General features: G+C 36.2%; 5 protein-coding genes across 5 annotated transcripts; 2 read left to right on the top strand and 3 right to left on the bottom strand.

The window, feature by feature from the left end:
• Positions 1 to 851: 851 nt before the first annotated feature.
• On the bottom strand, positions 852 to 12213 carry Ir93a (Ionotropic receptor 93a). The gene is made up of 19 exons (XM_053748974.1): positions 12017 to 12213; positions 11483 to 11635; positions 10935 to 11180; positions 9605 to 9772; positions 8939 to 9156; positions 8212 to 8379; positions 7817 to 8011; positions 7428 to 7532; positions 7215 to 7321; positions 6977 to 7037; positions 6652 to 6754; positions 6218 to 6324; positions 5672 to 5834; positions 4841 to 5061; positions 4504 to 4591; positions 2941 to 3060; positions 2407 to 2485; positions 1512 to 1672; positions 852 to 969 (listed from the first exon to the last, which is right to left on the bottom strand). The coding sequence occupies exons 1-19, from the start codon at positions 12105 to 12107 to the stop codon at positions 872 to 874; spliced, it is 2652 nt and encodes an 883-aa protein (XP_053604949.1). The 5' UTR covers positions 12108 to 12213; the 3' UTR covers positions 852 to 871.
• A 2410-nt stretch (positions 12214 to 14623) lies between these two features.
• Alg13 (Alg13 UDP-N-acetylglucosaminyltransferase subunit) lies at positions 14624 to 15612 on the top strand. Its single transcript, XM_053748999.1, has one exon. It carries the CDS (start codon positions 14684 to 14686, stop codon positions 15200 to 15202), a length of 519 nt encoding a protein of 172 aa, XP_053604974.1. The 5' UTR covers positions 14624 to 14683; the 3' UTR covers positions 15203 to 15612.
• Positions 15606 to 17831, bottom strand: eca (eclair). Its single transcript, XM_053748998.2, has 4 exons — positions 17613 to 17831; positions 17282 to 17505; positions 16192 to 16335; positions 15606 to 15956 (listed from the first exon to the last, which is right to left on the bottom strand). Exons 1-4 carry the CDS (start codon positions 17746 to 17748, stop codon positions 15807 to 15809), a joined length of 654 nt encoding a protein of 217 aa, XP_053604973.1. The 5' UTR covers positions 17749 to 17831; the 3' UTR covers positions 15606 to 15806.
• A 634-nt stretch (positions 17832 to 18465) lies between these two features.
• Positions 18466 to 21225, top strand: Ddrgk1 (DDRGK domain containing 1). Its single transcript, XM_053748997.2, has 6 exons — positions 18466 to 18742; positions 18820 to 18912; positions 19101 to 19219; positions 19775 to 19906; positions 20234 to 20410; positions 20728 to 21225. The coding sequence occupies exons 1-6, from the start codon at positions 18646 to 18648 to the stop codon at positions 20983 to 20985; spliced, it is 876 nt and encodes a 291-aa protein (XP_053604972.1). The 5' UTR covers positions 18466 to 18645; the 3' UTR covers positions 20986 to 21225.
• Nup107 (Nucleoporin 107kD) lies at positions 21216 to 23911 on the bottom strand. The gene has a single exon (XM_053748975.1). The coding sequence runs from the start codon at positions 23785 to 23787 to the stop codon at positions 21256 to 21258; it is 2532 nt and encodes an 843-aa protein (XP_053604950.1). The 5' UTR covers positions 23788 to 23911; the 3' UTR covers positions 21216 to 21255.
• Between the last annotated feature and the right edge of the window lie 876 nt (positions 23912 to 24787).

Genomic DNA, 24787 nt, shown 5'->3' with positions numbered 1-24787 from the left:
GCAAAATGATAAAAGAACAATACAAAATAGTTTCTCTCTCAACGTTTTTTCCTAGATCCCAGGGTCCGCTAAGTGTCTAGTATATAGAAATCCTACTAATAATGCGAAAGTTTGTGATGATATATGTATGTTTGTATACTCTTTCACGCAAAACTACGAGAAGGGATTATTATGAAATTTGGTACTCGGGTAAAATATAACCTGGAATAACACAAAGGGTTCTATTTATCCCGAAATTCCCACAAGATCAAAGCTCCGGGGCGCAGCTAGTAATATATATAGTAATGTAGCTAGTAGTATAGCTGATCGGTGGAGCTCCGAGTAATTTGAATACAAAATGAGCACGTGACAACTGTCATCTACCTACGCAGACGTTAATAACAATATCGTTAGCATCATAGTTAAAAGAAATATGATAGCATACATAAGCATACAAAGCAATGCCGCAAAAGCTGCTGATTTGTCCTCCTTTCGAAGCAAGGTATTCAATATCATCAATGTATTTTGTCCTCGATAAAATAAGTTCAGTTTAATGAGACAGCGTCGTTGCTAGCCTAAAGATGCATGCGTTTAAAAAAACCAGTTTGAGGAATTTTATTGGATTTTTAAATCGCATCATCTTAATCCAGACAACAATTTTAAAATCAATATCATGACAGTTTCAGCTATCGAAATTGAATAGCTTATTCTATAGCTAAGCTATAGATAAACATGGTTACTTAATCCGTCGAACAGCAGTGAAGATTTCATGTCAAATTTACTCAACTACAGACTACAGCGATGTCCTTACCTAATTTATAGGGACCGGCATTATAATACTATTGGATTAAATTAGATAAAAACAATAAATTCGATGGTATAAAAATATAATTTATTCTACATAAGGCTTTATTACAACATTTTCATTTTTCCTCTTGCGTCGGTTGTAAAAGAATTCTATCAGAAGTACTGTTGTAGCCGAGAAGAAACCTGAAACAATCAGACACATAAAACCTTTTGAAAGCTAAAATTAAGTTATTTTATAGACATCCTATTAATATGTAACTAGCTTTTTCCTGCGCCTGAATTTCACTGTGAAAGCGGAACAGAGAGATAAACTTTCGCATTTATAAGATTAGTAGGTATAGTGTGGATTTGTTTATTTCGGCAGTCTTATAGAAGTGTTATTGAATGAGTCAGGCATGAGCGACTTGGAACAAAACAGACAATATTTTAACAACCTCTTACTACTGTCTAATAAACTGTTATATGAATCTAACAGATAAACTAAGTACTAGACAAGCCTGCTTGAAGTAATTTGTCAGTTAACCCTATCCCACACTCGTGAAACACAATTTTAACTCCACCTGTACCATATGTCTAACTAATACATTCGTGACATAGCCTATCAGATACTATATCAGAAAGTGGTGGAACTGGGTCTATGTTACAAAAACAATTTGTCAGCTAGGACAAATATTAATAGGTACTCAAAAGGCAGCAGTTGATCAAAGAAGCATCACAAAAATTACCCAGGAAGAGCACAAAGAAGGATCCCTGCATGTCCCTGAGGTTGACGGTGTGGTTGTTAACCTCCTGCGTGATGGAAGACGTCTTCCAGCACCGGTCCCGCTTGGGCAGGTACGCTGACAGCCACTTGGTAATCAGACCTGCTTTCTGCATGCGGTTTATCCTGAAAAGAAATTTGAATATCGCATTACATGCAAGTTTAATTTGTATAAATTATCCTGACAGGGTCGCCAGGTACCTAAAGATGTGATGAGTGAATTAGACGACGGTTTGTTTGTATAAGACTCCAATATTCATTATTATAACATCTGGGCGGGACTGGTCTACCGCATACCCATATTGTCCACCTGGTTTCCAACCTAAGTGTACAGAAAAAATATCCAATATTATGATATTTCAGTCTTAGCTTTCCTAAGACTATGAAATATCATAATATGGATATCTGACAAGACATGGACGGGATATATCGAAGTCAAGTACAAGAATACATGGAAGTAGTAAAGAGAGGATTTTGCCACACTGGGATATAAAGAAGCGGTGGTGGTGTAATGGTTAAGACGCCCGCCTGTGGATCGAAAGGTCCCAGGTTCGAATCCTACTCGTGCCACATGAGTTTGTATACAAATCTGACTCATATAAAGTAGTTTTCATCGTCCACCACTTGCTTCCGGTGAAGGAAAGCATCGTGAGGAAACCTGCACACTGTATGTATGAAATGGAGAAGGCAATGGCAAACCACTCCATTAATAATGCCAAGAAAGTTGTTGTGTGTGTTTCATTCCACATAATGCCACGACCCTCAGCCATGAGGAATACGACTATGAAGGAAGGGATATAAATAGATAAAAAATGACTTCGCCAAGGTGTAAATGTTTTTTTTTTATGAAAAGGTCTTACTCTTTATTGATGACACTCAAATAAGGACTGGCGGCGGGCATTATCATGGCAACTTGCTCATCTAGAAATTCATCACCACCTGGAAATATTACGATAACTTGTACTTGTAACAAAGGTTGCCTTTGGACAATGTTTTGATTATATCTTTTGAAATCGATATAGCTACACAGCATTATTTATATACATCGGTACCTACTGGAAGATTTATATAATCTATGATATAGGGTAATTTTTTACACTGCACAAATATGTGTGTAGATGTGCGAGTATCTAAATAAAATTAAAACAGACAAAAATGTTTTAGATCTCCCATACAATTTGGCTAATCAGCTGATCGAACTCAGGTAGTATGGAATATCGAAATTTCACGTTCTTCTTACACTGTCAATTTCTTTTTGAACTTGTTTTATATGACATACTGAGCATATTATGACACTTTGCAAGCAGTAGTGTGCATGCAGCAGTGAATAAAAATGTACCCTGTAAATAACAAGTTTTATAGAGGTGTGTACATCAACACATAATAATGCATACTCAAAGCGAAATCGCAAGTGTCCGTAGCGAGGTAGTCGGCCCTCATGAGGAAGCTCAGGCGGAGTTTTCTGTCGATGACCACGTGCCGCTGTTCGCGCACACGCTCCAAAACATGCGACCCTGCGCACGGAGGTGGTGTTACTCTGACAAACGTACTATGGCTATGACTAGACGAGTTTTAACTCAATAATAATTTAGTGAAATCGTCTCAGTATGATCGACTGAACATTATCACCCGTCTGGTACTTGTACTGGCGTCCCCAAAATCAAAAATTATTTATTCAGTAAGTACAATTTGTTTACATAGAGACGTTGTTGGTGTCTACTTTTAAGCAAAGAAATGCTTGTGCCAGTAGACCCCGCCCCCTAAAGACAAACAACAATAATAAACACTCAAAATATTGTCAACTTTGAACGTGGGAATTTCGGAATAAAAAAGTTGCATTTTTCAAAGATATTCCACCCATATACCAAGTTTCATTGCAATTAGTCCAGTAGATGCTAGGTGTTCGATAGTTTGAGGACACTTATTTGCCGTAGAAGATAACAAATTGGACTTTAAAATAGATTCTAATCAATATTACACATAACAATCCTATTATTATTTGAGACGGGATTAAAAAAGAGTACCGAAAACATTATTCTACTTTTTGGCAGTCTTTTTAAACTAAACATTATTTCGCTCAACCAGATTGAATCCTCATAATTACGGCCCCATATTATTTTTACATCAGCCTCCATCCAGGTTTGATTACATTCATAAATCACTAACATTATGCCTCAGAACCTTACGTTATTACCTACTTCCCAATGTTTCCGTAAAATTAATTTGCTTTTAGCAATTATTCATACAAAATGTGTTTACTATATAGTGAGCGTTCACAAAACCTGTTCGTCTGGGAATTGACGTAAGTGGGACAGATTCTCGGACGAGAATTTTATATTTCAATCGAAACTTGAAAATCTACAAAATAGATACCTACTTACGTCAAAACATTGTACTTAATAAATACAGAATTATCATAATGATAATGAAATTCTTATTCGATGAAAAATATTCTAAGCAATCGTAATATTTATATCTCTTTACGTGTATGATACGCCTTGGACCGTTAATGTAAATCGAAGACGCATTGAAGCTTTTGAGGTAGTTGACTTACTCGTATAACCGCATTCTATCTATAAACTGGACCGAAAAATTAACTAATGCCAAAGTTCTTCAACTTATTGGCCGAAAACGTGCGCTCACGTCTATCACTGAGAAACGGCGGAAAGTCTCGTTTCTGGATCATGTACTCGGGCATCAGCAACTAATCGTAATGGGCATAGTCGCTAGAAAGAAGGAAAAAATCTTGGCTGCGGATTTGAAATGACATTTAAGATATTTGAGAATTTACCGGGATAGCGAACGCGGGGCTGAGCTACTCCGCAGAGCTAAAGGCAAAAATTAATAGAGAGAAGAAACTAATGGAGAGGCACCCCTAGAAGAAGACATTCTAGTAAAATCAATCTTTAAGCGCTAATTATGTCTGCCCGTCTTTCTATTTGTACTAAGAATATTACCCATAACAGAAGAACCATCGACAGTCTTCACATCAGTTATCAACTCAGCTCCCTTCAACAGAGTGCCATATTTCGGTTCGTCGGAATTCTGAAAACAGACAAAATATTTAATTTACGTGTGCACTAATTATGTATGTAAACTATAACTGTTGCTATTATCTGCTTTAAAGAAATTCTACACCCAACCAATAAAGTCTATTATAATAAACAAAACTCTTATTGTTCCAAATAAACGAAGAATTCCAAATAACACACCAAGCCTATTTTCCCTTCCTCAAAGTCAAAACATTTATTCACAGGAATTATTCAGGAATACTTCCCTCTGTTAGTTCTTTACCTTCAACTCAGTCTCCAGATAGGAGCCCTTTCTAATAGACCAGGTGTACGTAGCACTATTCTCCAATAGCTCAGTGATAGTGGTGACCGGTGACTCTTGCTTGGGAAATGTGAGAAAGGCCACCAGGTTGCCGGAGTAAGTGGTCACCACGACCAAGACCACCAGCCACCACGTGCCGACCACCAAGCGACCGCTGTCTGCCCGCGGGAGGTACATGCCACCTTGAATAATTAAAACGATAAGAATAATATACACACAACTCACAACACTCATTGTGGTATACTCACTCATTAAGTACTTCAAAATCTCTTTTCTTCCAGTCCAATGAGTCTTTTGTCGATTAGGTACAGTCAACAGCACATCAAGTTACCCTGCATGATCCTCTGTGGTGCGGTAATACCGGCGAGTTTACAGTGAATTTGGGTAGGTTGATGTGCTGTTGACTGTACTTAAAGAGGTTAACTTTATTAAATTTCAGATTGCTTTTGTGCAGTAAAGGTATTAGCAGAACAAGGAAAGTATCAGTGTATTCTACGAATAAAACAGAAACGGGGACTAATTCATCGATTACACAGTACAATATTAATCTTTGCTAAGGTTTGATGTTATTCAAATTATAATTTTTATACTACATGTAAAAATTTATAAAAGAGTCTCCAGAAATGTAAAAGCTACATTTTTTCTTGTATATTGTAAAGAACCATTGTAAAGAAATTGCGTTAAGCCCACCATTTGCATAACTTATTTTTGTAGTTTTGTGCAATAAAGTTTTAAATAAATAAATGTGAAAGTCACGACAGATATAAATGGTTAATTAATTGAAAAGAGTACCTTGCTGCAAGAGCGCCCCGTAGACATACCACAAGCAGTTGTGTATGGTGGACAGACCTCCTTGCCTCGTGATCTCCATGGCCTCGTAATACGGGCTTAGACGGTGGACCACAAACAACATGGGACCCATGAGGATCACGGCTAAGCCTAGGCAGAGCCAAGTCTGGAATGAAGTAGGCGAAATAAAGAAGAATACAAATATAATTATATAGAAAATGTTAACAAAATTTTCGTGCTAGTTTTGATTTGTAATGTTTAGCAATGGCAGCTGGATCTAACGATACCACGTTTAGTCAGAAACCTTGAAACCGACCTAAACCTTGAACCTTCAAGATAACCTTCACATCATGTCTACAGCTTTCTCTGGCTTCATACGTTTGTGGTAACCACGCCTGTCCGCCATTTGAGTCCTTGATACGAATCCCAGAGCGAGCAAATATTTGTATTCGTTTTCACATATATATTTGTCTGTGGATCAAAGAACATTGTGGTGCTCTGTGAGTTTTGTGTTAATTATTCTGTTTTACTCAGGTATATAATACTCACATCAGTTGTAAATGGAAGCAGAAACAACAACGCCCTGCTGAGTTCCCGAGGTCTCGCGATTATGAATGCATACGGCTGGGTGCTCACAGCCATCGTGTAGTTTATACCTAGAAAATGCTTCAGGATTAAATATTATTTCCTATGTAGATGATTTCCACGTTGTTGATTCACATAGGTACTTTGAAATTCTTTCTCTTTATCTAAATATTCGTGTCAACTTTTACCCAACTCGCCTAAAGGCATATAACAAATGTCGACATATTGTAACAACGAACGATAAGAAAACATTCAGAAATGTTTAATCTAGACTTTCTAAACATCTCAAAAATCTAGATATTTAGTTATATCAGTCGCGTTAAACAACCCCATAACAAAACCAAAAGACAAAATTAAGATACGATTCAATGTATAAATAATATTAATAAAACACTAACCAGGAATAGGATTAGGAAGAACCGTGAATGATGAAGCTGCCAATGCGGCTTGACCTTTGGCGATAGCTGACACAGCCAGCATGGCACTGCGGCTATGCATTGACTGAAAAAATATTACGATTTAAACTTTTCAAATGGCGGATAAAGAGGAAATCCAAAAGAAACAGTAGGAAAATAATGGTTTGAGTAATTAGATCATAATTACAAGTTTTATCAGAATTTAGAAATTTCAAGTTCGAGTTTCAGTAAATTATGACGATGATGAAGATTAACTTTAAGCAAAACACAGATTAACACTTACAAAAAATCATTTTGATATACTTACGTCTGAGGAGGAGTCATTAGAGAAGTCATGTTTTACATTTCCAGGTAACAAAATTTTGATTCTGAAACAAAAAATGTTTGCTCAGTCATACTTTTGGAACTGCAAGATTGCAAAACAATATTCTTGGTTGCGTTGGCCATAATGGGAAAGTTATATAAGGAATAGTATACGCACACGCCGCGTCGTCTAAACTATTATCAAATTTCTACAGAGACCAAGATCTTTGTATACTACTTACGTAAAATTCTTGTTTTTTGCAAGCTGTTCAACAATATCGAACATCAGACCAGCGTAACTTGAAACCATGCCAGATTCGTTGACTTGGAGGATAGACCACGGTGGATTCTGAAAAATTGACGAATATAAATAATAAACAGGTTCTATCTCCACATCGATACGTTTTGTGTGAAGTACTTTTATATTGCAAAATACAGGTAAAACAAACTCTTACATGAAATGTGATTATTGGTAACTCCTTTCCTCTGAAACCTTGCTCGACATGAGGAAACAAAACATCTGTATACCGCATGGCATCGATAGGTCTCCAGTTTCCCACCTATAAACATTGAACAACAGCTGTCACTTACCTAATCGTAGATCGAAGAAAGGATAGTTAGGTTTATACAATTTGGTTATATAAAATTAGGTTTAACTAGTTTTCTAGAACAAAACTACTTAGGACTTAAACTAAACAAGAGGCATGGTAATATTTTTGTCCCTGCTATCTTTCAGCTTTGTTTCCAGTGCTACCATTGGTGACCTTTGGTTCACCATAAACTATCAGCAGCTGACCACACCAAAACTACATAAAATCTTAATTTATATACAATATATTATTACCTGTAAAAGTTCAATTTGTTCTATAACAGATGTGGTCATATTTATGTAACTCTGATGATTCTCCTTCACTTCCTGGGCTGAGGGTTGACTTCCTTGGTCATCAGTGAACTGCCTGTAGGTGGCACCCCAAGTGTCGGCTGCCAGACCTCGCCAGGTGTTGCAGTTGCCGCAACGACTTTTCGACGAGATATGTTGCTGGAAATAATTTCAAACTTCATTGCAAAATAACTAAACAGTTTGTAAATTATACCAAAATTTCATTAAACAAGCTGATTTCCGGTCCTTTTACTCTCATTTGAGCAACAATCGAAATCTGCTAAGACTGTATATTCATTAACCCTGAAGATTTTAAGGAAACCAATTGGCCACCAACGTTAGCAACCACAATCTAGAACCTGCATATGTTTCAAGAGCATTTCCCTCCTCTGCAGCTTGGAGGGCCTGATGGCCTCCCACTCCTCGTCGGAGACCTGGGCCGCCACGTCGAACTCGTCCTGCACCGCCATGTCCAGCGCTGATATGAACGCGTTGAGCATTTCTTGGCTGTAGCACAATATGCCATTCTGGAAAATGTTTTCATATCATAAGTAGGTAATTCCTTACCTCAGAGGTTTTTTCTTCTTTTGGAGTTGAAATGGCAGTCAACATATGTTTTTGATCAATAAATAGTGAAGTGTAGTAGCCTTTATCATTACGATACTTTACTGTGCTGGAGGAGGGACAGTTGTGCTAGTACTGCGACGTTTATACCTATTCATTTACCGTTGGATTTTCTGGATTTAGGTATATAATCTAATCACAAGGTTTTATTTAACTTGCAATGTATGCACAGGCGGAATCTTGTAACACAATTTTGAAGCAGATTATCTTCAATCGATTGTGCTGAAGTTTTATACACACATTTAGCTTGGATGACAATTTGTCATCCAAGCTAAATTAATTGAATTATTATGATAACCATCATTACCATAAGCACCCAGGAACGACTAGGAAACTCCTCAGCGGTTTACTGCACGGCCATGACTTTTTGTCACACATTGAATGCAATAAGATCTCTCTGACAACAATAAAAGCTTGTCAAAAATGGCATTTTTGGAAAAAAATATATTGTGAATTTTTTACCTGACAATCCGGACTGTTGTCTGTAACGTTGTACATAAAAGCAAGATTTTCTCCTTCGTACAAAGCATTGATGAGGTTGGAAAAGTTGCCGCTGTGCGAATTGGTGTCAGATATGACATAAAACCACTGCGCCATGGTGTGGGTCATGCCGAGGTCGCGGGCAACCTCTATCATTGTCGTCATCACTTCTGTTGTCACTATTGCTACGAAGTTCTCTCCTGTAAACGTGAAATCTTGGTTGAGCTAATATCTGGGTAGAATTCCCGCTAGCACCAGCTTCGCTCGGTTAAAAACAAAAATAAATTATACACCTTAACCTTCCTTAGAAATTAAACTATTTATTGGTGAAAACCACATGAAAATCTTAAAGGCTTGTAGGCTTTGTTTTATAATATGTTAGGATGTAAATTGATGTAGTCACGCACGTTTATAAACTATGTTCTGCAACAATGTTGTATGAATATTTCACGAGAATGCAAACGGCGTTTTTCAATCGGGTCTGACGCAAATTGAGCACTTCGGAAATGACATTTCTCAAAATGTGCTCTTCTAAGAAAAGAACTACGCAAAATTACCTTTTCAGTCAGAGGTCCGTAATAAATCGTAACGAATTATGTACATGCAATACGAGACGTGTTTTTAACTGATACTGTACTCAATACGAACCTATATACTTGACCGGCAGTTTCGACAGCACCCTGTACATCTCCTTCCTTCGCAGATACTCGTTCACCTCGTGTCTCATCTTGAACACCGTCACTGAGATGGAAGACACAGCGTTATCTTCCACTTGCAGCGTTAAAGACTGCACCACGCGCGATACCATATCACGATCTGTAAAATCATTTTTCTCGAGATAAGTCCATAAAATCCATAAGGATTTAACACATTTACTATATAAGAAATATTTATGTAATTCTGTCTATGGGACATAGAATAGAACAGAAATATGTTTAGGTACCTACTACCATACTTTCATACTACAGAAAACCCTACAATGAATGCCAGAGCAACTAGTTTTCTTTTTAACACCGAATAAACGATTAAACGATATTTTATATATGTAGCTTCTTCTTCTTTAAAGACACTTATTTTCCCCTCACATGTTTGACGTACTTATACATTATCACACACTATTTTTAATATAAAACAGCATATACAAGTTTTATATTTTAAAAAACTATTTGCTCAAGTCCTTGTGTATTTCTCTCGCTTCGCTTTTGGCTTTCTCTCTCTCTCTACCTTAAATATTCCCGGTTTCATTACCAGCTGTGAAAGTAAACCTAACCGAAAGTAAACCTTTATATTTAATAATAATGATAAACGTTTATTTCAGACCATAGATAGATATGTGTTAGTAACAAAAATATCCTTATAATCTAGTGTTCGTAAAATACATAATAAAATAAAAATTAAATTAAATGCCAGCCAGCTGGAGCAGCTGCAAACAGTTTACGAAATAACTGCATGCAGCCTTATCCCGCGGGCTAGCATCGGCGAGTCCCATCGATCTGCCAACGCGCACAGAATACTGTGAATATTTGGAAAACGGCTGTGATTTTACGACTGGCCACCAGCCTAACGTTACCTCTTTTTGGAATATTGCTGCTATGATATGGAGTGGTCCTATTCTAGAGCGGTAACCACACAACCCAATCGGTGCAATAAATAATAAAGACGTCCAGGTGTAAAGCATGTAATAAGCAGTTAATTAAAGTTTACATAGGTATAACACTCGATCCAATAAGTAAAGTTCTGCTAGCATTACTGACACCAGAGTCGAGTCGACTTGCAAACCAGCCTCAATGATTACCATCCTAGAACAGTTATATACCTAATTTGTTAAAATTATTCTATAAATTATATAATAATATTAATTATATAATAATATATAATTATATAATAATATTAATTATATTATATTAAAGATTCTAATTTCTTGTTTCTTATTCCAAATCTCTGAGAACTGTTGATTACCTATTAATTTTCTACTTACTAAGCGTATCGTCATGCAAAATGACAGCAGATTTCCATTTAAAAGCCTTAGTAGTCCTCAAATCAAGCAGGATCTGCGGCAGTTCCTGTCCCTGGTCCATATAAGTGACAGTGATGGCAGACTGCAGTGGTAGACGCGGGCAATCCACTTCAGTCAACGCAAAGAGGAGCAATTCTTCTTCTTCGGTCCTGGAGAAAAGAGACCACGTGTCTTCGCACGATGCAATGCTGAACACTGCTAGGAAACCTGAAATTATTTGTTGTTAGATGGCTTCCTCTCGATCCCATCTGAGCGTGCTCCCGGCTCCTCCTCTGCCGCTAATCGTTGGAGCCCGTTGTGCACGTTTTCGTACTTTTTATGGATTTCATTATTATTTTGCCAGTAGTTTGTAGCTTTTTCAGACATTTATACAATTTAAAATTTGACGTGAAAAATTGACGTTTGTGAAGATATAATTTCCGACTAATTTCTGACTAAATGATCTAATTTCTGACTTTAACCAGTCTGACACGTATTAGCTGGATGATTCTCCTAAAACGATGACTCGCCTTTTTTAAGGTTGATCGCAGTCCAAGAGAAGTAATGCACCACGACACCACCGTGTTTCAGTTCCACCCTTGCGAGTTCCTTGATGTAGTCCTTCAAGTCGTCCAGGATCGGCTGGTACTGTTCTCCGAGGTACTGGCGATCTAGGACTACCGCTAGAAAAATAATTACTAATGAACTCAACGGCCCACAACCTATACCAACGGAACCAAAGACAAATATCTCTGAATAATTTTCACAGATATTTGCCTTTGGTTCCGTGGAAAAAATATTTTCCCGTTGGAAATCAAACCTGGGACGAAAAGTTGAAGATTAAGATTAGGTAGTCCTGAAAACTTTAACTGAATACTCCTTCGACAAAATAAAACTTAAAAAACCTCTTTAGGATTACTTACTTACGCTGTGATGTTACAGTCCTACTTAAATTGAATCGTTACTTTGTTATTATGCTTATTATATTATGTATTAACTCCGCTAACTAAAAAGGGAACATAAATTTTTAGAGCTAAGATTTTCACCCAAAATTCCACTCTTACCTATAGAAGCATTTGCAGTTATCAAAGATGGAAACTCCTCCCCAGAAACACTTAGCAAAAAACACGAAACGTAAATCACCCATAACTGCATATTGCGACCGCAGTTTTTTCAATAGCACCCACTCACTGCCCTCGCTCCACGGTATTCCAATCATAATTCACACCAAAAAAATATAACTGGCTGGCAACAACGAAAAATAATTAGGATATTCATTAGTCAACACTTGCAGGTGTCTGCGTTAACATTTTATGCGGCTAGTTTTGGAACTAATCCACGTGTGGGTTGTCTCGCTTTTCGTGGTAATATGGGGTTGAAACTACGGGATGATCGTATTTTTTTCTACTCTATTTAATTTTCCACTTTAGAAATGTTCAAGTATCTTTTTGTTTATTCCTAAGCAAACTCCGCTATGATCGAAATCAAAACATCTATGACATTTTGAGCATAGGTACGATCTAACCGACATACACCCTGCGAAGCCGACAATCCTCGAGACGAAAGGTGTTATTAATTTGAGATAATATTCTACTGGTGTCGTCGCAGCGCAGACCTATCCATTTATTCTGTAAAATAATTTTTAAAAAGTTCCCAACTAAATTTACCAAACCGCTTTTCTATGATTCCCATATCCAATAATACAACAACTAGGTATTTTTGTTTTTAAACATTTGAAACACCCTTAGGTTTCATAAGCAACTGCTCGCAAAAGGTCAGAACTGTTCAATTATGCACGTTAATTACAACAATCCAATAACACATAACTGATTCACCATGGCGGCCTTATTGGCACCTTGGATTTTGGGACTCAATAATGTGTGTCCACACTTGTATCATGTTTAATTTCAACACTAATTGAAGTGGTGGTGGTCTAGTGGTTAACACGAAGGCCTGTGATCGAAAGGTCCCAGGTTCGAATCTTACTCGTGCCACATGAGTCTGTATACCAATCTGACTCGTGCATAGTAGTTTTCATAGACAACCACTTGCTTCCGGTGAAGGAAACTATCGTGAGGAAACCTGCACACTAGTCTCTGCGTTTATTTATGTTACAACTAACGGTCCGTTCCGGCATCGCTCGGTACAAAACATAATAAATTATACACCTAAACCCTCCTCGGGAATCACACTAGCTATTGGTGAAAACCGCATAAAAATCCGTGCAATCGTTTTCGAGTTTATAGCGAACACACAGAGAAACGTGGCACAGGACTTTATTTTATAATATGTTTGTATTATTTTCTACAGATGTATGAATGTAATATAGATGTACCTATGTAACATGTTCATAACAGTTCTACTCAAGTCTATCTGCAAAGATCTACGTTCTTAACCTTACCTAGTTAAAACCTGTTAATATTTAATATCCTGTTAAGTATAGTAGGAGCCACCATTTAGCCTTGTAATACTTTTGGTAAATTAGCACAAGGATAGGTCGGAATTTATCGAATTAGGTACCTAGTTTAAAAAATCATGTAATAGGTTTTTGGAACGTATCAGGATTGTTCCAAATCCCATCCATCCACCCACCACCCATCAGGGTTATACCCACTTTGGATGAAGAAACCCGCATTTAAGCATAAATACCTTTTGAAAAAACCTATCAATAAAATAAAAAATAATTGTAATTAGCTAAATTTAATCTCCTTCTAATGTAAGTAATTTTTATATTTCATTTGCATCCGAAAATTTATTCATTTTAAATTAATTTAGGAATAAACATTTGGGAAAACAGTTATTATTGTTGATCCCGCAAACTACCTGAAGAAACCTTCGAAAAGTGGAACAGAATAGAGCCTGTCTCATGCGGGACATATCTTATCAGCTAAAAAATAGGGACGCCTGGCCATTCTGGCTCGGAAATACAAGGCGTACCCACTGACTATTGTTTGTAGCAATTTAGCAATACCTACAATATGTCATGGAGAGGGAAAAGGCAGGGTCTTATCGGTAGGAGGTCTGCTTCTGTTACTTGATCTTTGATTCGGTGATAGCGGTTGCTGACAAATTATTGGGCTGGTGCATCCTGGGCGACGGTTAATAACTCCCCGTTTAGGGGTCTTGTTAGCCGTTGGCAAATGTCCTGGCATAGGGGTGGGAACAGCAGGGTTCAGCAATGGATCCCTGCTCATCATTGGGGGCCGGCAACGGCCATTATCACCGATGATTAGGAGAGCCGCTGCCTCCGGTCTGCTTCCAGACTGGATGGCATGCGGCTAGCCTGGTTGATGCCGAAAGGCAACGCCGGAGGGCGAAATGGTAGAATGTTCGCGATCCCATGGCGCCCCCAATAACGGCATGTGCGAAAACGCCGCAGGAGGGTTTAGTGGATAGTCCAGGCACTTGGCCCGGGAATCCCACACTCAGTGCGTAAATGCATTCCCCCCTGCGTAAACAAAAAAAAAGTGTCCTATCGGTAAATAAGAAAGTCATGCAATAAATTAAGATAAACTATTGTATATACCAATAATTATGTTTTTAATATATTATGTACATTTTATAACTTCTATAATTTTTTGTGATGGTTAATATAATAATGGCTGTATATGCTAAAGTTTCCGCCTAACACATAAACAAAAAAAATATTGACATTTGAATTGGCCAAAAATATGACATTAGTACTTGAGGTTATATTTTTGTTTATGTTATGATCATACAATTTTATAATAATGGCCATTAATTATCAACACATTTTTATTACTGTTGGCACGACAAGATTTGACTTGCTTGTGGAGACAATTTTCAAACCGTCGTGCATTGAAGCTGTGAAGAAATTGGGTTGTAAAACGATTACGTTTCAAATCGGCAATAGTGACTTTGAGCCTGGTGATTACGTGGAGAACGGTGTTAAATTGCAAGTGTATAGGTTTAAAGATTCTTTGCAAGAGGACATAATACGTTCGGATTTGGTGATAAGTCACGCTGGGGCGGGTAGCTGTTTAGAAGCACTTGAAGCTAGAAAACCTTTGCTTGTTGTAGTAAATGAAGATTTGATGGACAATCACCAACTGGAGCTAGCAGAGCAATTGCAGGTGGACGGCCACCTTTATTATTGTACCTGTGACACGTTTGAAAGTACTCTAGATATGGTAGACTTCAATTTATTGACTCCATTTCCAAAACCAGATCCTTCAGTTTTTGTGAAATATTTAGATGATGTATTCAGAGTTAAACCTAAGATCAATTAGCCATTGGTCTTTTTTATTTCAACGCTACCCTACACCCATTAATAGGATATAGTATACAGTGCTTAAGAAAAACAACATATGTTGAGTATAAGAAAATAGTGTAAATACACATTCCTAACCTATGTAATTTAATTCATAGGCAAATAATGTTTATGTATATATTTAAGAGAATAAAAATGTATATACTATATTTTTAAATATATTTTTGTTTGTAATGAATAAACCCAAAAACTGCTGGGCCTATTTTGATGAAATTTGGCATAGATATAGACGAAACCTTCAGGAATGACATAAGCTAATTTACTATGATTTTACCCGAGCAAAGCCAGGGCGGGCCACTAGTAATGTTTAAAATTAAATCATATATGTAATAAATAATTATAAATATTAAAAATAAAAAAGCTTTCTCAGTATAATTTATTTTTATTGAAAAAATACAGATCGTTTCACATACCACAATGAAGAAAGACACAACTGATTAAATTAAATATGAATGACTAAAAGAAATAAAGACTGGGGTAAAAAAATATAAGTACAAGGAAGGGGAAATTTACATGAAAGGTGATGTACACTCAAACCTTAATTTATGTACACTATAAATTTGTTACACTAATTTCTTGGCTTCAAAGAAACTCTTGAGATGTTTCATCTGCCACACGCCAATTACGAGAAGTACTAAAGTTTGGAGTAAACTCCACCAAACGACTCGCTGGTTTGTACTCTCTGATGTCTGTCTGAATCTCTCTTCCCGATGCTGTAAAATAGACGACAATTTATTGATTAAACCTATAAATCTTATAACAATGTTTTACATATAATGGAAAAGACTCCAGGTATAGGACTCTATGTCTAAGTATGCTCTAGAACCTAGATTTATTTTTCTAGGAATTTTCTTTATTTTTTGCTAATAAAAGAAATTGACAAAATGTGATGGTGATGCTGGCATGCAGTTTTGATCAAAAAAGCTAATAGAAAAAAAATAAAAGTACCCTCTGATAGCTCTGTTCCTTAGTGATCTGATGGACTTGGTCCAACAATTGTCGGATTCTCAATTGCAGTTCGTTCAGTTTGTCTTTCTCAGCTACATTGGCATAGTCCACTGCATGCTCACCCACTTGAATATCTAGGTGAACCTGCAAAGAGAAACAAACAGTTTAAATAGAAAGAAACATAGAAAAGACATAACAATGTTGAGTACTTCTATTTCCCTAGAGTTTGTTTTGAATTAAAAATTTTCAATCTAACTGGAAAAATCAGGTCTTGAAGAATTATTTATTGTCCCTTTGCAAATTTTAATCACTCATTTGTGGGTGTATGTGTAATGTTAAACACAAATTACCAATACTAATGGAGTAGTTTGTTTTTTCCATTTCACACAGAGGGGGATTTACTAAAATGCAGGTTAAATAAAAAAAGTATGTTAAATTAAATGTCATAAAATATTTATAACTAAAAAAAATATTTAAAAAAGTAAAAATCAATAGAAATGGTAGTAAATGAAAGCTAGCTTACATGAGTCACATACATAATATTATACCAACTCATATAACACAAGTAGAATTTCAACCTGGAACCTTCAGGTTCAGAGGTGGTTTAACCACTAGAGCAACACTGCTTCAACCAAAGACTGCACTAAATATTTTTTGATACTTGGGAAGTAGGTTATCATAAATCTATTTTCAAGTGCACAAGCCATTGTTTGGACAAGTGTTTTGTGAACAACTACAATAGCCATGAGTACAGTACATTATTTTTAAAAGTTTTGTAATTTTATTTCTAAAATCAACTATCAGTTAGTAACTGAATTGTTTAGAAATTGATAAAATACTGCTAATAATCGTTTTTTTTTATTGTTTATAATGCTCCACTCATGTTGTTAGTAGACAACAGGTTTCATATTTATAAAACAACCAAAAGCATGTGAATAATCATAACAAATTCACTGCATTGCACACAAAACATGATTTTATTGCTGAATGTTTATAAGACTTAGTTTTTACTTACTGCCAAATCTCTGGCTCAAAAGTACTTTTTGTAGAAGGCTCAAAGAAATATATTTTAAATCAGTCATTATCTTACCCTTAGCTGTGACCCACTGAACCATGAGGTGCTATTTGAGTACATGCAAATCACATGTTCCCCAGGGATGTTGGACGTGAAAGAGATCATGCCTTCTGATGAGTAAACACGGGACAACACTATGTGGTCATTGGGGTCTCTGACTTCGACGTGCATGCCGATACCGGGCGTTGACGGCATGAAGCCTCCTGATCTTGGATCATATAGCTCCACTTTGTAATTGACTGAAAATTTATAATAACTTATTTAAACAATGCCTCAAGTTAATAATGTTGTCTTTAGTATCCTATAATGTTGTTGCAAATAGGAATGACGAGATAATGTTGGTTACCTATGACAGTAGTATCGTCTGGGATTTCTTCGATAAAACATTTTCTCTCGCCTTCTGCTATGTGGAAGTAAAGAGCTGATGTTACATCTAATAAGAGGAACAATGTTAATATTGATGATATCTTGAGAACTTCCATTTTCTTCAATTTCTATCGGCTAGATAATCCAAAAGCAAAAAACATCTACTGACATGACACACGTCATCTGACAAAGTGTTGTAAGGTGATGACATGAAAGAAACTATATTGCCATTAAAAAAAGAATTAAAAACCTAGACACATTTGTATAAAATTTGACTTGCAATATAAAGCAAGCAAGCAGCAAACAACTATTGCAAGTAATATAGACCCACCATTTGCAAATTGATTTTGCAAGGCGATCACGCCAATCACAAGTTCAGACAAGTTACTGTCACAAATTGCAAGCATAAAATATTTTGCATATAATATAGTATATACATTTATTAAATAGGTATATACCCCAGATATTAGAACATTACATTGAAAATACCTATAATAAATATATTTTTTTTTGTATTTCATTAAATATTTGTATTAAGTAACAATAATATTAAATGTTACTTTATGTATTGTAACCAAACATATACAAGGAAGATTAAAATTCTTTTGAAGGATTTCTTATTATTACGTGAAGTGTGTAGAGCATGGAATTAGTAGGTACTCCGGTACGAAATACTTATCCATGTTGTAGAGTGTTTGCAACCGGCAGATTTCAAAATGTGTAGGTACTAGGTAAAGTCGGCTGTAGGTAGGTGTACCAGATACCTACGCAAATATTTATCTTCTTTGATTTGACATAACTTTGATGTGACATTGACGTTTATGTACATCGTGTTTATTATTTGATGGTGACGTCAAAAACTTAGAATGAAAAATAGAAAAAGAAATATACTTTTTCTGCTTATACATAATTAAGTTAATAAAAATAACGTATTGCCACAGCGTACTGCTAGGCTAGGCACTGTAACAAGAATTGTCGTTGAGTTGTGAATGCTGTGATAGAAACTGGAAACCATGGATCCTTTCATCATTGCTGCTATTATTAGTGCTATAGTGATTGCTTTACTTTCTGTTGCATTTCTCAGAGTAGGATCACAAGTGAAGCCACAAGGTAGGCGTAGTTTTAATTTTAAAAAGTGCGAAACAAATGACAGGCCAGTTGACAATAACAATTTTATTTATTAACAGCTGGAGCAAGGCCAAGGGCTGTAGCGCAAAGGGATGGAGGTCCTGGCAGAGTACAAGCTGTGAGGAATCAAAGAGCACGGATGAGAGCCAATGGTAAGTTTAACTTAGCCATGTTAACTCTTCACCAGACTTGTAGTTAATATGCTCAGTTCCCTGTTTCACTAAACCAGAGTAAGAAGTTTCAATAGTTATATTATTGATGACCAATAAGATGCTTTCCACTAAAACAACTAGTTACAAAATCAACACAAGAAAATTAATGCACATAAAAATTTCAACAGCAGCCAGACATCAAGCTGCTCTCGTTGAAGAGGATCCAGACTTAGTTGAAGAAGCTGAGGAAGATATTATTCCTGACACCACCCAAAAAGTGGACTTTGATGACAAAATGGGGGCTAAGGTAAATAAATAGTGTTTATTTCAATTGGTACTTTTTGGATTTGGTCCTTTGCATCAGGGCCCAGATCTGGTGTGCATGGAAACCCTTTTTTGCTTCCCAAACATTCCTAGACAAAAAAATCATACAAGTACAGGTTTTATGTATTCATATTATGGTTTAACAGAAAGCTTTTCACAAAATCTCATCACAAAATTTTGACAGAATAAATTATTATTTATTCTGTTAAAATTTTGTGATATATACTTGTCATATAATTTTATACTACTATAATAATGCTGAAGAGTATATTTAAGTTGCATAGTTAGTTGTAAGTTTATGTAATATTTTGTTGAATACAAATATTTTCTTTCTTTCTTTCATTCAAATACTACCAGACCAAATTAAATATTTTCTGTATATATCTGTATTCATGAGGAAGGCTAAAGATGCTGTGGTGCACTGTTTGCAAACATTTGAACTCTTTATAGGTAACTACCACTAAAACTGGTATTTAATTTGATTGATCATTCACATAGATTACTGTTGTATTAATCAAAACTGTATTATGATTTATAGAAAAGAGCAAAATTGGAAGCAAAGTTGGAGAAGAAAAAGGCAAGAGAAGCAGAGGAACAAATGAGAGAGATTAAAAAGAAGAAAGATGAGGAGCTTGAGGTAGAAAGGAAGAAATTAGAGGAGAAACAAGAGGTGGGTACTATGCCTCCAGTGGCACTGTTTTATATCAAAGTAGTACTTGCATGCCATAACTATGTATCATCATAGATTCTTACAATAATATACTTACCCAGTTATAAAAAAGCATACTACTAAATTTTATGAATACCAGGGTTAGATCGTTTTTGAAATTACATTTTAAATTGTGATTCAAAAATCAGGTAGTCTAATACCAGTTTTGTTAAATTAATGTTTGTTTAGTAATATGTGGAATGAAATTTTAACTCAAATTTAGGTTAATTTAAAAGCATGTGTAGCACGCAGATGCCTATGTAAACTTTAATATTTACATGTTTATAGGAAGAGGAACGACTTCGCGAAGAAACCGAACGTAAAGCAGAGGAAGAACGTAAGAGGCGAGAACAGGAAGAGTATGAAGCTTTGAAGGCAGCTTTCACTGTCGACAGTGAGGGCTATGAGGAAAATGAAGAACAGGACAAGGAGAGTCTACTGCGGGACTTCATTGATTATATCAAGGTTAGCATATAATTTATCTAATTGTTATACAACACCACTTCTGTGTTGATCGTTCATGAGTTATCAAAGTCGATAAGTCGGGATATCAAAGTCGCGAAAACCAAAGGCCTCAAACCTGGCTTATTGGTGTATGGGATTATGGCTAGTCCATCGCATATGAGAGCAATCTACAGTTTTCAGCACATCCCTTCATTAACTTTTACAATGTGTGTGGCACATTTTGTTTTTATTTAGCTCCCAAACTAGCATAGAAGCAGGCATTTCTAGTTAAAGCTAACTAAAACAAGACATTGAAAAAAAATAATTTCATATTTCAGGCTCAAAAAGTAGTGTTATTAGAAGATCTGGCAGCTCATTTCAAGCTGAAAACCCAAGCAGCTATAGACCGGATCACAGACTTGCAAGCTTCAGGAGAATTGACTGGAGTCATTGACGATCGGGGAAAGTTCATTTACATTTCACAAAAGGAGCTAGAGGATGTCGCAAAGTTCATCAAGCAGCGAGGAAGGGTATCCATTACAGACCTGGCTGAAAGTAGCAATGAATTGATCAATCTCACACCAATGACAGTTTAGTTCCAACTGTCATGTTTGTTATGTTATTCTGCCATAACTTTGATAAATATTGGTATCATTAAGATGGTAAAAATGGGGCAGTTTTATGCCAATACATAAAAAATTATGACAGCTTTGCATTAAGTACCTGATACAAGTTTTATGTTGAAGCTTAGGCATGTTGTATAACAAGAAACTGTTATTTTTGATAAGTCAAACTTCTAAATATGAATGTAAAATAAAAGATAATGTTATTACATAGGTACAAATATTTATTTAAAAAAAAAAGCTTTATTCATCAGTTATTTCATAACCAAAAATATCCTTATCCTTCTCTAATAGTAACAAAGAAGATTCCTTGATCCTTTCCAGAAATTCTATCAGTTTAGACTTGGTGAATACTTTGTAAAGGCATCTGTTTTCTGCAGCAATCAAATTGCTTAACTTAACTGCTTCTTTGTGGTCCTCAACCTCATCCCCACTCTGCAAAATCTTCAGTATGAGTAATACCACTTCAGGAATGCACAAACGCCTCAATGTTTCCAATTGTTTAGATCTCTCTTGTTTTTCTTCTTCAGTAAAGTTTTGAGATGTAATGCTGTCATTCTCATCTTGAAGCCATCCTCCAGGGAATAAAAGCACATTGTAGAGAAGATTTTTAGTATGTCTGGATTGATGCGATACTGCATTCTTCCAGTGAGCTTTCTGTTGTTCCACCTGGGCACATCTTTGCTCATGATGAACTTTATCAGAAAATGACGCATCTGATGGTAAAGGCTCCACATCTTTAGGTTGTCCACTTATAAAATGCCTGTACCACGTGGCAAAACCCTCCAGTGCTTCCAAATATGATTTTAGTGCAAGATGTTCCCTCAATTCTGCCGATTTATTGTCTAAATTGTCAATGAAATTGGGAAAAAGCTGGTTCACCTTGGCAACACAAGACAAAGCTGCCTCTGAGTGTCCTATGAATATAAAAGTACGAATCATTGCATTGCTAAGCCATAGAGCTTCTTGTTTTTGGTTAGCAATCAGAGCCATCCATTCAAGTGATGATATAACTTTACCTGTCAATGTTTTGTCTTTTTCAATTGCAGCTGTTTGGGTAAAGGTTGTGTCCAAATTCCAGTAGTCTTGTTGGATATCAGTAATGGCCTTCTTTATGGCTACTCTAGCAGATGCAGCAACATCTATGCCAGCACTCACACCAGCTTTTACAACTCCCTCTCGATATTCACTCTTGTGAATATGATCCATCAGTTCTGCAAAAAGAACTATCTGCCTTTCTACCGGAACAGTTGATGTATAATAAGCGATCAGTTCTGGGCATTCTACAGAGCCATCCAACAACTTATCAATAAGTTGCGACACATACTTCTCTAAAACAGTATCTCCAATATCATGATTAGGATCCTTTCCCATCATTCGAAGTACTAATATCAAATGTGCCAAGAATCTTATGAATTTATCTTCAGCACTTTCTATCCACTGTAAAGAATCAGTCATTATGGCCCTAACATGACCCAGCATTAAATGACGTTGGCATGTCTGATAATGTGATTCTCTTTTGCCATCCATCAAAGATTTGACAGCACTAAAAATCTGCTGCATAGATAACACTTCAATCGATAATTCCGATTGTAGCAGCTCCAAGATATCTGTGGGAGTAGTATTTGCATCCACTGTTAAATGGTGTTCATGCAAAAATCTGTCCACTCTTGCCTCAATTTGCACTCTTAAATGTGCCCATAACAAATCTTCCCAACTTCCCTGACAGGCCGGAATGGCACTTTCTAGATGTCCACTCAGAATACCAGTTATAGCCCTGTAATGCACATTTTCAGCTGTATTATTGGCAATGCCTAAAGCACACCACTTCCAAAGGTCCCTTGAAGGATTCCCTGACATTTCTATAGCTTCATTTTGATCTTCTCTTGGCAAGTAGTGTAGCAATATCCAGCCCTGAAGAACAGCTCCGCGCCAGGCTTGTCCAGCACTAAGACACACAGACACAGCTTCTTTAAACTTACCACATCTGACTTCAGTAAATATTCTTTTACATAAATCATTATCATCCTTTTGATCATCGGAATGAACGGTTTTTTTCTGGCGCCGTGGTGCATCTGGATCCATGCATGTGATCATAGCCTTATTTTTGTCTTTGTTAAACAAGCTGTTTCCAATAAGTAACTCATGCAGTGTGTTGCTCCAATGTACATTATTTCCAATAACAGGAGCAGAGGTGTTAGTTGCAGCTTCCTGGTATGCAGCTGTTGCTTCTAACCAATCTACTAACAACTGAAGTAGACGCACTTCCGAATCACATTGGAATAGGGCGTCAACAAGTGCTTGCTGAGATAATGTTGTTTCTTTCAACATATCTTCTAAAGATTCTGGATGAGACGAAATGGAATCGGCATATAAACAATGCAGCAACTTCCATGTGTTGGCCTCCTCCGCCAGCCAGTAGTTATGCACATTGTACCTGTTCCAGGGCTCTACTAACTCCAAAGAGTCACAACACACTTGACTTAACCTCAATAACGTATCCAGAACATCACTTGGGTGACTCGTTTGCATTACTTCAAAAAACGCTTCGTTCAAACCATCGCCGGCATATCCGGTGTTTACTAATACCGACGACTCATCCAATACTTGTCTCAGGCTTGTATCATTGAGATTTTTAAATATTGAAGTCTCATTTAGTATCGGGGACAAATTAAACGTATCTTCTCTCGATATCAACTGTCTTGTTCTTTTATTTCGTAATGGCGTATGCTGTGTTGAGTGTAACTGCAAACTTCTGTCAAGATTTTTAGACATAATTAAGTAGTTATATCAGTATAAAATTCAAAATTAAACCAAAATAATATCTGACGAACTGTACTGGAAACGCTAATCGGCGCGCGAGCGAGGGCCGTCTATTTTTTTTTTACTGACATTGATGCTGTCAAATCAAAAGCGGCAAAATAATTTTACAATTGCCAGAACCAAAGTTAATTCTCCCTGATTCGACAAAAAAAAAAACAAACAATATCAATAATATATTTTTGCAATTTGAACATATTATTATTACAAATTAACATCAAAATATTATTTGTCTATTTGAGAAAACTCATCTAAACTGGTATATTTACAAATATTTCACTTCGGTACATATTAATAACATTACATTTTACACCTGTACATAAATACTACATAATATGACAAGTTTAAAATAAACAGATTAATTCGTGATCTGCATAGTTATTTGAGGGTAGATATATTAAGTAGGGTCAGGGGGAAGCTGATTATTAAACTTTAAAATTTTAAAATATTATTATCTTAAAATATTAAAAACTATAAAATTTAAAATTTATTCTTGATCACAATTTCACAAACTTCCAAATCACTCAATAGTAATTAAAATCAAAATAATATAACCAATGCTAATAGCGCAATACCGTATGCGTATTGAATAAATCGAAGCACACGATGCCGATGAGTTTTATACCGCGAGAGACACTTCCAAAGTGGTAAAATGTGTCCCCCCCCCCCCTGTAACTTCTAAACTAAGAGAATGATAAAACTCAAAAAAAAAAAAACATGATGTACACATTACTATGTAAACCTCTACCGAAAATTGGTTTGAACGACATCTAGACCTCGTAAGTAGTTTTTTATACGTCATCAATCATAAACCGCAATTTACCATCACTTAGGTACCTAATAGTTTACTAACTTATTTCTTACTAATAACTTATTTCTTAAAACATCGATGAACAAGAACTTTTATGTTACTTGCTGCTACGGAACCCTTCATGAGCGAGTCCGACTCGCATTT

This window comes from Plodia interpunctella, chromosome 8 (assembly GCF_027563975.2).
Source record: "Plodia interpunctella isolate USDA-ARS_2022_Savannah chromosome 8, ilPloInte3.2, whole genome shotgun sequence".
NCBI classification, from domain to species: Eukaryota; Metazoa; Arthropoda; class Insecta; order Lepidoptera; family Pyralidae; genus Plodia; species Plodia interpunctella.
The sequence above is the reverse complement of the archived record's forward strand: the minus strand, read 5'-3'. Positions and strand labels throughout refer to the sequence as shown.